The 17,192-nt window shown below is 31.9% G+C and overlaps 1 protein-coding gene across 1 annotated transcript in view; it reads left to right on the top strand.

Moving 5' to 3' along the window:
* Positions 1 to 16,720, top strand: part of PTEN (phosphatase and tensin homolog) — a gene marked incomplete at its 5' end in the record, with an annotated part of 89,264 nt that extends 72,544 nt beyond the window's left edge. Inside the window, 4 exons of the mRNA XM_066350224.1 lie at positions 2,166 to 2,307; positions 7,274 to 7,437; positions 9,887 to 10,111; positions 13,236 to 16,720. Coding sequence (XP_066206321.1) covers positions 2,166 to 2,307; positions 7,274 to 7,437; positions 9,887 to 10,111; positions 13,236 to 13,421 — 717 coding nt within the window. The remainder of the gene's footprint in view (positions 1 to 2,165; positions 2,308 to 7,273; positions 7,438 to 9,886; positions 10,112 to 13,235) is intronic.
* Between the last annotated feature and the right edge of the window lie 472 nt (positions 16,721 to 17,192).

The raw sequence follows: 17,192 nt of genomic DNA, 5'->3' as shown, positions 1-17,192 counted from the left end.
GCCAAGCAGCCAGAGCAATAAATAGTTTATTAAAGATGCATCAAGCAAATGGAAATTTTAAAAGCTGATGATAGAATATCAATATCAGTACATTTACAGCCAAAATGCATAAACCTGGATCTGGAATGTCTTTTTTTATTAACACAGGGTACATTATACAATGAAGACTTAGAAGTTAAAAACTCTTATGTTTTAAACATAACAGCAAAATATATTAAGCAAAAAGTAGCCTAAATGAAGAAACTGATAGAAAAGCAACTACAGTAGGAATCTTCAGGGTACTGAAGAAGAAGGTACAAAATAAGAAATATCTTATACAAGAAGGTACAAAATGATATATATAAATATATTGATAGCTATAGTAAAAAATAGCCATAAAATACATTTTTTGTTATCCTTAAAAATTACCAAGATTAATAATTTATTATGCCAACAACAGAAAAATCTCACCTCCAAGTAGAAATATATAAATCCCATTCCTTAATGCATGTCAATAGAATTAAAGATTTTTAGAGAAATGTTCAATCCAACTAAATCATTTGAAATTTAAAACCACTTAAATAATTTTGGGTCAGTGAGGAAATACATAATCTTTTAAAGATTATTATAATAACAAGTAGGAGAGGAACTAAAGCTGAATATATAAACGTTTGTTAATAAACAATGAATCACTTCAAATAATAAATCTAAACACATTGTATCTTTACCAATAAAAAATATATCTTTCAAAAATATATATATCTTTCAAAGCCTATCAAAGGAAAAAGTAGAGGAAGAAAACAAAAATTAAATGTTAAATTTAGGAAAGGAGATATAACTATAGTATAGGGGTGAAATTAAAAAGTACATTCAAGTCTATGCTAATGAATTTGAAAATCTCAATGGGAAATGGGCAGTTTTCAATGAAAATGTTTTCATAAAGACTTCAAGATGAAATACAAAGTCTGAATAGATCATCCAAGAATGAAAGTGTATAGAGGCCCTCAAGTACCTGGTCTGAATTTTATTTCTGTTTGCTGCTATCACATATGGAAGCATCAAATAATTATATTATCTTAACTTGGTCAAGGTATTAGAAAATATAGTATGTAAAACTTCCCAGGTGACTGCTTGCATAGTCCCTCTACCTTAATCCGATAGAGTTAGCATATTACAAAGGCCAGAAAGTACAATATGGGGGAAATTAAAATACCTCAGTTTGGCCAAAAGTAAGAGTACATTCAAGGGAGTGGTGAGAGGTATTTTCACTGAAGTTTCCTCTTGCTGTCATCACTTTCTACACAACTGTACTTAAAACACAGTTAAGCCTCCAGCATTCTCACTGACACAGTAATAAATTTTTCTGAAGTCACATTGTGTAATAGGAAAAGAAACCTTAGATAAATCCCCTAATACCTCATTTATTCAACATCATCAGTGAATGCATTACTGCACACATAAGATTTTTTTCTTTAGATAAATCAGTCGTTTTAAAAATAACACATGAATTGAATATATATATATTTAAGTATTTGTTAATTTTTTAAAACGTTGCATGTTTCCTGGTTTCTTCAACAAAGAGATGTATGTAGATCAGGGATATCTCTGAGTAGCTGTGTTATCAGATTATTGCATACATTTATGTCAGTTACATACTCCTGTTTCTGTTGGGCTCTAAGGCCAGCATCACTCTTTGCTGCTGCTGTTTTTGCCTTCTTAAGGCTGTATGCCTTGATCTAGTTTGCTAATTCCAATATGCTTTTGCATGGAAAATGAGTAACCAAGTTTGTGAGGAATTGTGTGTTTAATGAGTCCATTAATCCTTGTGAGGAGCCCTGTGTGTAAAAAACATAGCTTCAGTGCAGAAGCCTTTGACATTTTGGATATGTAGTAGCCTTTGCATATTGGCTTTACAGGCCAGAGCATTGTTGTGACCTTTGAGTAGATGGGGGTATTATAGTGTTAAGATATGTGTATTTTAAGGGAGAAAAATTATTCTGAAGATTATCCTTTGTATTAATATTGCTCTGATTCATTCTGTTACTGAGCTGCATTTAAATATTAATCATTTAAGGTCAAATTTCTAATGTATATAACAATAACCCAGTTACCAATTTAACAATTTAAGTGGAATAACTATAATGGAACTTTTCTTTTGAATTTGGCTTCTCTCTTCTGTCCACCAGGGAGTAACTATTCCCAGTCAGAGGCGCTATGTGTATTATTATAGCTACCTGTTAAAGAATCATCTGGATTATAGACCAGTGGCACTGTTGTTTCACAAGATGATGTTTGAAACTATTCCAATGTTCAGTGGCGGAACTTGCAGTAAGTGCTCTAAATTCTCATTCTTCCATGATTTGGAACACTTTTCTTAACATATGTAGAAGTTTATATAAAAATCGAGAAAGAAATTTATTACACTTAAAATTTATGCAGGAGTATATACATTTCTGAAGCATCCATACTGATTGATTAACTCAGTTATTTAGTGCATTGGGCTAAGGAAGCCAAGAGCAATATGTTTTAATATCTTTGAAGCCAAATTATATTTATAAAAGAAATATTCTGTGTTGCATTTACCAAGTGCAGCCTAAATTCTGATTAGATGACTGAAAAATCTGTCCCATCACATCCAGCATCAGAGTAGCAGGTGGGATTCATCATTTTACTGAGTTGAAGCAAGAACCAATTTCTTTATAGCTTAGGGAAGACTAGATATTAATAATAATGGTGACAGGGTCAATAAAGACTAAGAAAAAAAATGAGAAGATATAGTGGCAGGCTAACCACGTATTATGAATGAATAGGGTTGAGTCAAAGTGTGTAGAGTATTAGAGAAAATCTGAATTTAGAATCGAGTATTTAGAAGACAATTCTGTAATTTCTAGATAAGATACCACCACATTATTTCTTCTAATACTAATAATTTCAGTGATACTTTGTAATTCACTAGTGATTTTAGTTTTTAGCTTTAAGTTTTGCTTTTTAAAAATATTTATGTAATTTAAAACAGATCTATCCCTAAATAAGTTTATACCTAGGAAATTAATTTTTTTCCTCCTGTTTAAAAAAACTTTGAGTGTGACATCTGTTAATAAAAGTATAGGTTTCAGGTGTACAATTCTATAATGCATCATCTATATATTGTGTTGTGTGTTCACCACCCAAAAAATTAATTTCTTGATGTGTTTATCTTTGTCATATAGGTGTGATCACCTTCATCAGATATTTTCTGTATTCTTAGAGCAAGGCAACTGTATCAAAGACCACAGTTTTATTAATATAGCATGTTAAAGGCTTCTAATGCTTTTGTCATCTAAGTAGAATTTAAAAAACTGCTGGGTGCAAGGCACTAAGCTATCAGAGGTGATTGACATAGGAACTTAACAGATTCATAGAGAAGAAGGAAAAGGGAAAAAAACCTTATGCTTTCCCTACAGTATAGATATCAGTATAAGATCCAAAAGAAAGGTATAAGAAATATTAAAGAAATAAAGAGGGAGAGAGAACATGCAGTTCAGTAATTTTTTTTTCACTTTGGCCTCTTAAAAATCTTATCCGTTCTATTCTGCCTGCCTGCATTTAAATATTGTGTCATTTTGTTTGCTCTCAGTATTACATTTATACTGACTACTGAAATGTTTTTAATATTTACTAATCTTCTATGCACTCTGATTTAATACTATGTAATAAAATTGTATGCAAGTAATATATAATTAAGTGGGAGGGTGTATGTATAAATTGTAAATGGTATATTCAGAAAAAAAGTTTTGGGGAGTTGTCAAATAGTTTCATGAAGAAAGTCCAGCTCTTTATTGAACACTGGGGAAAGCTTACAGTTTAGATTGGCATTAAATCTGAAGGAAGTATTACAGGCAATAGGAAATAGCTTGAATTGAAGCACAGCAGAAGGAAATGAGCTGGACAAGAAATGTAGAGACAGAATAGACTAGGAATGGAATGTGTGGCTGACTGTTGGAAGACCCCAAATGAGGATATCAGACTTGATATGATAAATACTACCGTCTCTGTGATAATATTGGAGGCTTAAACTGTGTTGTACAGTTGTGTAGAAAGTGATGATAGCAAGAGGGGAAAAAAATGGTGGTAAGGAAACTAGTTATGTGACTTGCTCTAAGTTAGATGTGCTTTGTTGGGGTAATCAAATAGAATTAGATTAGTTTTTCTTTTGTCATTTATATTTGAAGATCTTGTCGGAGTTTTGATCCTAGTCACTTGAATAATTCACAGAAAAGGGAGGAAAGAAAAGTAGAACTGAGACTTGGAGACATGAATGTTGGTATTTTAGCTTTAAACATGTTTTAATTCAGGTAAAGGTAAGCTGGCCACACATGAAGAGAGAGATGCAGTGAGTACTTGAAAAGTGTGAGTTTGCATCTTTAGATGAAAGCTATGTCAGAATTTTGGGAAGCACCAGGAAAGAGACAGAGTAGTAAATGTGGTTTGGGCTTGTAGATGGAAAGGCTCAGTGGGAACCGTGAGGCCCGAGACAAGGAGAGATGCCTTCAGGAGGAATAACAGAAATCAGTTCAGAAAACAAAACTTGTGGTTAAAATAAATTGTCTTCTGCAAAGTTGTCAGGGATTAACAATTTTTGTTTATTTGATTATTGTCTTAATATTTCTAAATAAAGGACAAGTTACTATAGTTTTTATATTTTAAAAGGTTAAATATGTTAATAAAAGATGAACACTGATTTTTTTCTCTCAATACTATTTCAGTATGTATGTACCTGAGGAAATTTAATTCAGATGTTTTTTTACTGGATATCTAATCTTTAGAACACAATCATATCTAAGGATATAAATCAGAATTGTGTCTTAGAAGCCAGCAGAAACATACCAGTGTTAGACTGTCTTATCTATTTAAAATGTGAAATTCACATAGTAAAGAAAATTATTTTCTTAAGTGATTTGAGGAAATCTTTTCCACTTACTTTTATTGCACTTTTTTAGCTTGATTTTTGAGGGAAATTTTAAGGAACACTGATTTGTAATTAGCTTATGGATTATAATTCTGAAATTTTTGAAAGTACACATTTTAGATGAAATCTGACATGTTAGTTAAATTGCTTTTCAAAGTTCTAAAATCAGGATTATCAGTTTCTGAATTAGTAGAGTTTGAATTAATAGGTTACAAGGCATTTTCATTCTGGTTAATTTTATTCACAGCTTTGAAATTATACCTTGTTTGTTTGTTTCTTCAAGCTAAATTTCCAGTAAAATTTATCTTGTAAAATGGCTCATTGTACTTTGAATCTTTAGTCACAGAAGTGAAAGTTATTGACAGATTATTAGTGTAACATTTCCCCTTTTTAGAGAGCCTTTTTCTCAAGATAAATATCTCCTACTATGAATTACGTGATTGATGATACTGCTCTAGATACTGTATAGAAGAGCCAATAAATGTTTATTAAACTGGAAAATTCATTTAGCTTAGATAAGCTTTTTGCCTGATTCTTAGTTATTGGTCATATTGATAAGGAATATGATAGGCTTTTTTTTTTTAATCTTTAAGGATAATGCCTTTTGGTGCTGAGAATATTATGTATATATGTATGTATATACATACATACACACATATATATTTCTCGTGCACTTTAGGCAAGCTTGCTTTTATTTCTTGATCATCATGGCATGTTTCCTTCAAAAATCCACTTCTAACCCTCCTAAGGTCAATAACTTGTTTTGTTTTTCTTTTCTTCCTTTTCCATTTCCTTTCCCTTTCCCTTCCCCCTTTTCTCTTGATTTGAGAGGTGGGGGTGGAAGAGACAGAGAATTGTCGACTCATTGTTTTACTTACAATCATTGGTTGCTTCTCATATCTGCCTTGACTAGGGATTGGCCCACAACCTTGGTGCATGGAGATGATGCTCTATCCACTGAGCAACCTGGCCAGGGCCAATTGTTTTCTTTTTAATGAACTTGTTTTTGAACTCAGTGTAGTACAAATGAATTATACTTTGTCAGATTATTTAGATAATTTAAAGTTTTTAAAGTCCTAGGATCTTAATATTTATGACTTGAGAATTTCTATCATTAATAGAATTAGTATAAGTGTATTTCTGAGTAGATTTAAAAAATAAAACATAATTCTTCACTTTCGAAACTTTTTAGTTGCATTGATAATCCATAAGTGTGATACATTTTGAGAGGTCGTTTTTTACCAGTTATTTTAAAACAGACATGGGCCAAAGCCAAAATACTTGTTAATGAATAGGGAATGTGTTTTAGACCTAGAGGGTGTATTATATAAAATTTGTGCTTGATGTCTGTTGCATTTCTTTGCAAACACTTCTAATCGCTTTCTCCTGTTTCTAATCATGGTGGCTTTATACCCTTTAAAAATATAATATGAGCTTTAGGTAAAATGAATGGAAGTTAATATTTTTATAATTATTGAGACCTGTTTGTGAAGTTTACTATAACTTTGTTTTACAGCAGGGGTCCCCAAACTTTTTACACAGGGGGGGGTCAGTTCACTGTCCCTCAGACCGTTGGAGGGCCGGACTATAAAAAAAACTATGAACAAATTCCTATGCACACTGCACATATCTTATTTTAAAGTAAAAAAACAAAACGGGAACAAATACAATATTTAAAATAAAGAACAAGTAAATTTAAATCAACAAACTGACCAATATTTCAATGGGAACTATGTTCCTCTCACTGACCACCAATGAAAGAGGTGCCCTTTCAGAAGTGCAGTGGGGGGCCGCATAAATGGCCTCAGGGGGGGCCGCATGTGGCCCGCGGGCCGTAGTTTGGGGACCCCTGTTTTACAGTATATATTTTCCTCTTGTGAACATGTAGTGATTTGTATTTTGTGGATTTTGTTACATGGTAAAGACTTTAAAATACTGCAACAAAATATCTTTCAAAAGTTACCTTTTATGTAGTTGATAAATGTGCCAGAAAGTTATTTTAATGTTTTTATTCTTAAAATAATTTGTACTAGATTTATAATAATTTTAATGTTAAAGTTTATATATTATAGTGCTAGAAATCTAATCCTGGGACTTAGTATTTATGAAATTGTCTTTCGTAACAATGATAGAACCTAATGTTTTAGGTTTAGATCAGGAAAATCTTGTATTGATTACATTTTTTACCTAATTTATTTTCATTGATTTGTTTTAGATGAGGATTACAAAAGTAAAGAATTGCTATTTTGTATTTTTTGCTAATATTAATTATTAAAATAGTTTTTGACAGTTTTATAATTAAAGGCATTTCCTGTGAATGATACTTACATGTATTTAACCATGCAGATCCTCATTTTGTGGTCTGCCAGCTAAAGGTGAAGATATATTCCTCCAATTCAGGACCGACACGACGGGAAGACAAGTTCATGTACTTTGAGTTCCCTCAGCCGTTGCCTGTGTGTGGTGACATCAAAGTAGAGTTCTTCCACAAACAGAATAAGCTAAAAAAGGTTTGCACTTTACTTTTATTGGGAAATATATTCAAAATAACCATACCTTGAATAGTAATCTCAGATCTTTTGCCTGAAGTATTTGATTAGGTTGAAATCAATCTATAAGAAGAAATTAAAAGGTACTTTATGATTGATTTTTAATAAATTATAATTGGTTTTCTATTAGATTTGCACACGCATTACTTATTATTGCATTGATGAGCCATTATAATGGTAAATAATTCTGTTAGAAGGAGAAGGTCTTATGGCATGTAATTTGAAATGAATTTTCTTTAAGTTGGGTTATGTAAAGAAATTTTGTAAAAATATTAAAGATTGTATACATACTCCTTTAAATCTGTTATAATCCTCTTAGAAAGGGTAATTACCTGAAAAGACGTTAGCATGGGATCATGAGTTTAAAAAAACTTTGGTTTATATGTATACATAAGATCTGTTTCATGTTCTTGTGTAAGACACAAAGCACTGTTTCCCCATTTTAATTTATGTTTCTTACAACTAGGCCATTCTTTATATTTAGCTTCCTTATTTTTACTGAGTATTTAGATTTTTACCTAGGAGAGAAATAGTTATGAAGGAGAAGTAATAAAACATGAAAAAAATGTGGTATTTAATGATACAGGTTTAGAAGGTGAGGTTTGCATCTTAATTGAGCTATATTTGGAAAATGTAAGAGCTCACTTTAAAATAAACTATCTTGTTTTAAAATATGATAAGTGAACATTTAAGATGAACCTAAGGTACAAAATAATTAGATGGTTAAGAATAAAAACACAAGCTTTGTTACTGCCTCATTGAACCTACTAAATAGCATATTGCCAATTTTTACATATTCTCAGTAATAGGGTTGATTTAGTTTTCCTGATTTTTAGCTTTTTTTAAAAGAAAATAAAGAGGAAGATTTGTTTACTGCAAAAATTTTAAAATCTACTTTGACCTATTCGAAGAAATATAATTTTTATTTAGAATCCAAGTAGTTAGAAAATCACAAAATGTTAAACTAGTTTTTTCACCAGAAAAAAAATTACCTGTTCTATATAAATAAGTTTCAATAACTTTGAACATTTATTTTTTAATAATCCCAGAATGGTTAGCAAATGTTCTAAAATTAATGTAGTTTTTTCTCTTCTATTCATTGTAAGAAAAGTACACTTAAAATTTTATATTTTGCTTTTAAAGGCTGGCACCTGACTTACTATATTCCTATATCTTTAGGAATGTGCTCATTCTTATCATTTGAGTTATTACTACTTGTACATTACATTAACACATGTAAAATTGAAGATTAGATTAAATATTTCTGATATATGTGTATCTTGGATTACTTTATATACATTTTCATTTAATGTGATTTTCCTTTGTTAAAAGTACTTGCAGATTTAAACAGAAACAGGTGTAAATAATCAGTGTATACCATGGAATCCACATTTTTTGGAAATTTAAATATTACTAGCTTATTTCCTTCTGAATCCTAAGTAAAATATGTATGTAGTTATTAATTCAGTGACTTTGCTAAAATAAATTAAATATTTTTAAAAAAGCATATAAGATTACTTTGCTTAGGTACTGTTAAAAGATACAAAGACATTTAAGATATGAGATACTTAAGGTCTTACCATCTTCTGGGGGGGGAGGAAGGAATAACTTGAAGATAAATTAAAATAAAATATTTAAATGGAAATAGAGGCACCAAATAAGGTATCACAAGGTGATGCATCATTAATTGTCAAATGATCCATGCAAGCCAAATTCTGGTAATTAAGAGAGAGAGACGTTTTCTTTGTTGATAAAGAAAAGTCTGAAGTGATGGACTTTTGATGTTGTTTTTGATTAATAAGACCTCATATTAGTAAGAAATGATTCCTTAAAAATAAGCATTTCATAACATAAAAAATATCAGGTTATTTACCTTCTCCTTTCCCACTCCATATTTTATTATGAAAAAAATGTTAGATTCATTGTCATTTAAGAAACTTGAGCTACTTAATGTTTGTATTGCTGTAGCAGTAAGAATGTATCAAGACTGTTGCTTTATTGGGAAGTTGTAAAACCTTTCAAGAAAAAGTAAATTTTGTTATGAACAGCTTGTTGAAACAAAAAATAAATTAAATCCATTTCTGAATTTTTAAATACATAGAAGCTAAAACATTTTTAACCTAATCTTAGAAAGAAAATATTTTATTTAAGGTTTTAAAGCAAAAGTAAGTTATCTTAGAACTTGTAGAATTATATTTTTGGTTTAAAATTTGAATGAAAGAAAAATCATATGTGAATTAAATATAGCAGGATAACCCACAAATTGCTAAGTATTAGTCTTTGTGTTTACCTTTATTCAAAATATCAAATGACACATTGCTTATATTGTTGATTTCTTGTGGCAAATGTTGAATGTAGGTAACATACTTTTTTAAAAAAAATTTTAAAATATGTCATTTTTATTTTTTAGGACAAAATGTTTCATTTTTGGGTAAATACATTCTTCATACCAGGACCAGAGGAAACCTCAGAAAAAGTAGAAAATGGAAGTCTATGTGATCAAGAAATTGATAGTATTTGCAGTATAGAGCGAGCAGATAATGACAAGGAATATCTAGTACTCACTTTAACAAAAAATGATCTCGACAAAGCAAATAAAGACAAAGCTAACCGATATTTTTCTCCAAATTTTAAGGTCAGTTAGAAACATTTCTAAAGTTGGTGTGTGTGTGTGTGTGTGCGCGCGTGCGCGCGCTTTATTTTAGGTATATAGCTAGTAAAGGACTTGCTTGACTAATTTTTAAATTAAATTAAATATTATTTAGAAGTAGTAATTTGTAGCAGTAATCTGGTAGTTTCTAATGAAATTCAGGATATACAAAACAACGTGAAAGTTGCACTTTCCTCATTTTATTCTTTGTTGTTTGTTGAAATTTGGGGCAGATGTTGGGGAAGGGAGTTAATTGGGATATGAAGGAGAAATTGGGGAAGAGGTAGAAGAGAACGCTAAGTCATTTGGGAATAATTCATATGGAATGTTCTCATTGGTTTTACTCTTGTACCCCTCCAGTTCATTCTCAGTCCCTCAGAGTGATTTTAAATATAGACTTGTCTATTTTAAAAAGTGTAAACTTCTGTTTACATTTTAAAAAGATGTCGTGGTCTTGGATGTGCCCTATGTGGATCTGCATAGTAATTTAGCACAGGCCTACCTCCTATATCAGCTCTACATAAATTCTTTCCTTGTTCTCTGATATTCACCCATATTGGTCTATCTTCATTTCTCTAAAATGCTAATCTCTTCTGCCTCTGGTCTTTCCAATTCTTTTTTTTATTTCCTTTCTGTCTCTCTGCCACCAGCCTTCCCCCCCTACCCTTCACATGGATAACCTTCTAGTATTCTTAGCTTTAATATCATGTGGCCTGAAAGGCATTCTCTGATCATGCTCTCCTGTTAATGCCTTTCTAAAACTATTTCCTCTAATGGAATTATTTGGTTTGTTTTCATTTCATTTCTGTGTGATTTTGGATGTGTGTCTGTGTATATGCATGTTTCTATGTATAGGTAACAGTCCTCCTGGTTTCCAAATGGAGGTTTGATGTTTTTAAAACTTTCTTTTCCTATTTCATACTGTACTTGACTTTTTCCCCTTTCACCATACCTTCCTCCTTTCTCTTTTTAAAAATTCTTTTTTTCTTCATTCTATTTTTATAATATAACAAACCTAACCATAGCTTATAAATATAACAGTATTGCTAGTGATATTTAAGTATATTTACATTTTATATCTCTTTTAAGTGTTTTGAAGTGTCTTAGAATTCATAGTTTTCCATTTCCTTTCTTTTCTCTAAGTCTGCATTTTTCTCAATCACTAGCTTCTAAAGTATGATTTTCCCTAGTTTTATTGTTTTCTGTTTTAATATTACAAGAGATTTTATATTTGTGATTACAAATAAAACTTTTAATTATCAGTAAACATATATCATACAGTGGTAAGTGCTATGTAAAAATAAAGCAAAGATAGGATAGAGAAAAAACTCAGTGTGTTTTTTAGCTGGACGGTTAGGTTAGAGAAGGCCTCCCCAAGCAGGTGACATTTAATTAGAGGCCTAAATGAAATGAGTAAGCTATATCGATATCTGAGAAAAGAGGGAGGAGCTGGTACAAAAGCCCTGAGACAGGAATGAGCTTGGTGTATTTGAGGATTGACAGATAAGTCATTTTGACTAAAACACATTAGTACAAGTGTGAAGACATTAGAGTGTTATCAGCACAGGAAAGATGTGATTTGAATGTTTTCTTTAAAAGTTCACTCTGTCCACTTCTTTTAATATATAGAGTGGAGATGAAAGTAGGGAGAGGAGATGGGAATGGAAGCTAAGAGATTAGTTACAAGGCTGTTACAGTGGTTTAGTTCAGATGAGAAATGGTGAAATGGTGCTTGCCTGAACAAAAGTAGTGGCAGCAAAAGGTAATGAGAAACTGCCAGGTGTGCAGTGGACTCCTGAGTTTTCAGTAAACATACACCTGGCTCTTTGAATCCCTCAGTTTCACATCCACAGATTTCAAGCAACAGAGGACCAACTGAATGCATTGTTTTATGCCATTTTATATAAGGGACTTAAGCATTCACAGATTTTGGTATCCATTTGTGAGTGGCGGAGGGTGGTTCTGGAACCAGTGCCCCATGAGTATGGTGGACAGTTGTAGTTAAAGTTTTGAGGGAGTTAAAAGTTATACATAGATTTTCAATTACAACTCCCACATGGCTCCAGGATCAGTTGTTTATGGTACAGTATTTTGAAGGTAGAACTAAAAATATTACTGATGGAATGAATGTTGGGTATAAGATAAGAAGAAGAATTAATAATGACTCTTGGATAACTGGGATAGGAGTGCTGTAGGTATAATAGAAGGAGCAAGGGATTCTAAGTCAGATCTAATTTAAGTCCCCACATCTACTTCCTACTAGGTATGCAGTCTTCAGCAAGTTACCTAACCTTTCTGGCTCTTAGCTTCCCTTCCTTTAAGATGGAATTGCCTGGCCCTGGCCAGGTTGCTCAGTTCATTAGAGCATCATCTCAATACACCAAGGTTGTGGGTTCAGTCCCCGGTCAGGGCACATACAAGAATTAACCAATTAATCTTAAGCAAGTGGAACAATAAATTGATGTTTCTTTCTCTTTTCCCCTTTCTTTCTCTCTTCCAACCTAAATCATAAACACACAAGCAGACATAAATAATTAAATAAAATAGAGCTACATGCCTTGTAAGGCTGTTTTGACAATTACTTTAGCTAAACCTATAAGGGTCCTTGGTTTTCTGTTTAGACAACTGTGTGATGTTTACTTTCTTTTCCTTACTTTCAGGTGAAGTTTTTTTTTTTAGGGCTATTTGGATTCTAGACATCATTTTTGGATCAGTTTATTATGTAATATTTGTATTTGTTTGTATCAGGAAATACATTGAATTTCAGATAGGTAGTTGGTGAAACATTCTTTTGGAACTCAACTGTTAGTGAATAAACTGAGCTATCTGGCTTGGGGCTATTATGTGAACTTCAGTCTCAGTGTATTTCTTTTATATATTTAGTTAGTGCTGGTAGCTTATGCTATTACATCCCAGTTTATCTGTTCAACATATAACAAGAAAGACAATGGTGGGAATTTTAAGAAGGTGGTCATTTAAAAGGCAGCTGCCTTTATTGATTATTAGTACTTAAAAATGAATCTGCTAAAAAAATATATATCTATACTAAGAAATTTAGAGTTAGTCAAATTTATGGATTTTCCATTTAAACTGTCTCTTTTTTCTCTAGGTGAAGCTCTACTTTACAAAAACAGTAGAGGAGCCTTCAAATCCAGAGGCTAGCAGTTCAACTTCTGTAACACCAGATGTTAGTGATAATGAACCTGATCATTATAGGTATTCTGACACCACTGACTCTGATCCAGAGAATGAACCTTTTGATGAAGATCAGCATACACAGATTACAAAAGTTTGAATTTTTTTATCAAGAGGGATAAAATACCATGAAAACAAACTTGAATAAACTGAAAATGGACCTTTTTTTTTTTTTTTTAATGGCAATAGACATTGTGTCAGATTACCAATTATAGGAACAATTCTCTTTTCCTTGACCAATCTTGTTTTACCCTATACATCCACAGGGTTTTGACACTTGTTGTCCAGATGAAAAAAGGTTGTGTAGCTGTGTCATGTATATACCTTTTTGTGTCAAAAGGACATTTAAAATTCAATTAGGATAAATAAAGATGGCACTTTCCCATTTTATTCCAGTTTTATAAAAAGTGGAGACAGACTGATATGTATACGTAGGAATTTCTCATTTTGTGTTCTGTCACCAACTGAAGTGGCTAAAGAGCTTTGTGATATATACAGGTTCACGTCCTACCCCTTTGCACTTGTGGCAACAGATACGTTTGCAGTTGGCTGGAGGAGTTTCTAAAGGGTTTTGCTACATTCTAATGCATGTATTTGGGTTAGGGGAGTGGAGAGAATGCTCAGAAAGGAATATATTTTATGCTGGACTCCAGACCATTTACCATCTCCAGCTCTTTACATGCACCTTTCTTTAGCATGCTACAGTTATTAATCTGGATATTTGAGGAATTGGCCGCTGTCACTGCTTGTTGTTTGTGCATTTTATTTTTTTAAGCATACTGGTGCTAGAAAAGGCAGCTAGACGGAGTGACTCTGTATTGGGGTACAGGAATGAACCTTCCACAACATCTTAAGAGTCCACAAATGAAGGGATATAAAAACGATATGGTTGTAGATAAGAAACACAGCAACAGTGACTTAACCATATGAATGTGGAGGCTATCAACCAAGAATGGGCTTGAAACATTATAAAAATTGACAATGATTTATTAAATATGTTTTCTCAATTGTAATGACTTATCCATCTCCTGTGTAATCAAGGCCAGTGCTAAAAGTCAGATGCTATTACCTACATCAGTCAACAACTTACACATATTGTATTAGTTTTCAATCATATACCTGCTGTGGATGCTTCATGTGCTGCCTGCAAGCTTCTTTTTTCTCATTAATATAAAATATTTTGTAATGCTGCACAGGAAATTTCAATTTGAGATTCTACAGTAAGCAGTTTTTTTTTCTTTAAAGATTTATGATGCACTTATTCAATCCAATAACTGTCAGCCGTTCCACCCTTTTGACCTTACACATTCTATTACAATGAGTTTTGCAGTTTTGCACATTTTTTAAATGTCATTAACTGTTAGGGAATTTTACTTGAATACTGAATACATATAATGTTTATATTTAAAAGGACATTATTTGTGTTAAAAAGGAAATTAGAGTTGCAGTAAATTTTCAACACTGTACAAATAATAAGGCATTTACTTTTTCAGTAGAAATTATCCCACATAATGCTTTTAACGATTTGCTATTGAAAGAATAGATTTTTTTTTTAATGTGCAGTGTTGAATTATTTCTTCATAGTGCTAGAAGTTAGGACTAGGGCTTCGTTTTCACTTCTTAAATATCATATATTTGATATGCCCAGACTGCATATGATTTTAAGCAGAGTACAACTACTATTGTAAAGCTAATGTGAAGATATTATTAAAAAGAATTTTTTCCCAGGAATTTGGTGTCTTTCAAATTATACCTTGACCTTGAAACATTTGAATATCCAGCCAATTTATTTCTTAATGGTGTAAAATCTCATTTTCAATAACTTATTGGTGCTGAAATTGTTCACTAGCTGTGGTCTGACCTAGTTAATTTACAAATACAGAACGCATAGGACCTATTAAAGCAGCATTTATAGAGTTTGATGGTAAATAGATTAGGCAAAACTTCATCTAAAATATTCTTAGTAAAGTAATATTGACATGTTTTCCATACCTCATCAGTTTCATTCAACAAATAAAATTTTTAAATTTCTAACAAAGCTCTTAATTAGGATTTACACATTTATATTTAAACAATATAGAGAGAGAATTGATTGACTGCTCATAAATTAAATTGCTAAGGTTGGAGACAACTATTCCTAAGATCTCACCATTGAAATTTATATGCCACCTTGTCTTTCATAAAAGCTGAAAATTGGTGACTATGAAAATCAACCATTGATGTTTTAAAGATAGTTATTAAAGACTGTTATTAGTTACAGTTTTGGGCACAGTATATTAAAAAATAACTGTATTGTTCTGATATGTAACATGGAGGGCCAGGTCATTTATAATGACATTATAATGGGCTTTTGCACTGTTATTATTTTTCCTTTGGAATGTGAAGGTCTGAATGAGGGTTTTGATTTTGAATGTTTCAATGTTTTTGAGAAGCCTTGCTTACATTTTATGGTGTAGTCATTGGAAATGGAAAAATGGCATTTTATATATATATTATATATATAAATATATATTATACATACTATTCTCCTTTATTTCAGTTACCATCCCATAGAATTTGACAAGAATTGCTATGACTGAAAGTTTTTGAGTCCTAATTAAAACTTTATTTATGACAGTATTCATAATTAGCCTGAAATGCATTCTGTAGGTAATCTCTGAGTTTCTGGAATGTTTTCATAGACTTTTTGGATGTGCAGCCGCTTACATGTCTGAAGTTACTTGAAGGCATCACTTTAAGAAAGCTTACAATTGGACCCTGTACCATCCTAAGTCCTCTGTAGCTCCTCTTGAACATTTTTTTGCCATAATTATTAAAGGGTAGTTGAATAAATAGCATCACCATTCTTTGCTGTGGCACAGGTTATAAACTTAAGTGGAGTTTACTGGCAGCATCAAATGTTTCAGCTTTAAAAAAATTAAAGTAGGGTACAAGTTACATGTTTAGTTCTAGAAAATTTGTGCAATATGCTCATAACGATGGCTGTGGTTGCCACAAAGTGCCTCGTTTACCTTTAAATACTGTTAACGTGTCATGCATGCAGATGGAAGGGGTGGAACTGTGCACTAAAAGTGGGGGCTTTAAGTGCAGTGTTTGGCAGAGTTGCCTCCTACCCTGCCAGTTCAAAAGTTCAATCTGTTTTCATATAGAATATATATACTAAAAAATTTCAGTCTGTTAAAACAGCCTTACTCTGATTCAGCCTCTTCAGATACTCTTGTGCTGTGCAGCAGTGGCTCTGTGTGTAAATGCTATGCACTGAGGATACACAAAAACTATGTGTATAGGATAATGCCTCATACCAATCAGATGTCCATTTGTTATTGTGTTTGTTAACAACCCTTTATCTCTTAGTGTTATAAACTCCACTTAAAACTGATTAAAGTCTCATTCTTGTCATTGTGTGGGTGTTTTATTAAATCAGAGTATTTATCATTTAAATTGCTTAAATTTGTTGAAAATTTAAATACTGGGCAGCCAAATGTGATGTTTTGTATAGTGTTTTTTCCTGCTGTCCTCACAGTCTACAATTATTAAAACATGGGCTTTGTCAGCTTGGGAATAAATGTTCAGTTTACTTATGTTTGAGAAACACACTTTTTAGGGTTTTAGTCTACACTTAATAAATTGTTCGAGCACATTACATAACATTCTAATCTTGAAAAACTTCAAGATTCTTGAAAAATTGTGCATTTCTTTAAAGGAAGCCAGATGTCTGCAGATAATTCCCCAGAACGGATTTGATACTTCAGATTTCAATTTGTGACTTTTTCATTCTATATGATTCTGTAGTCTACCATCAACATATGGGAAAGCTTCGCTACTCATTGTAACTAGTGAAATTTAAAAATTAGAATTCTAGGAGAGTTTA

This window comes from Saccopteryx leptura, chromosome 9 (genome assembly GCF_036850995.1).
Source record: "Saccopteryx leptura isolate mSacLep1 chromosome 9, mSacLep1_pri_phased_curated, whole genome shotgun sequence".
NCBI lineage: Eukaryota > Metazoa > Chordata > Mammalia > Chiroptera > Emballonuridae > Saccopteryx > Saccopteryx leptura.
This window is presented reverse-complemented; position numbering and strand designations above follow the sequence as displayed.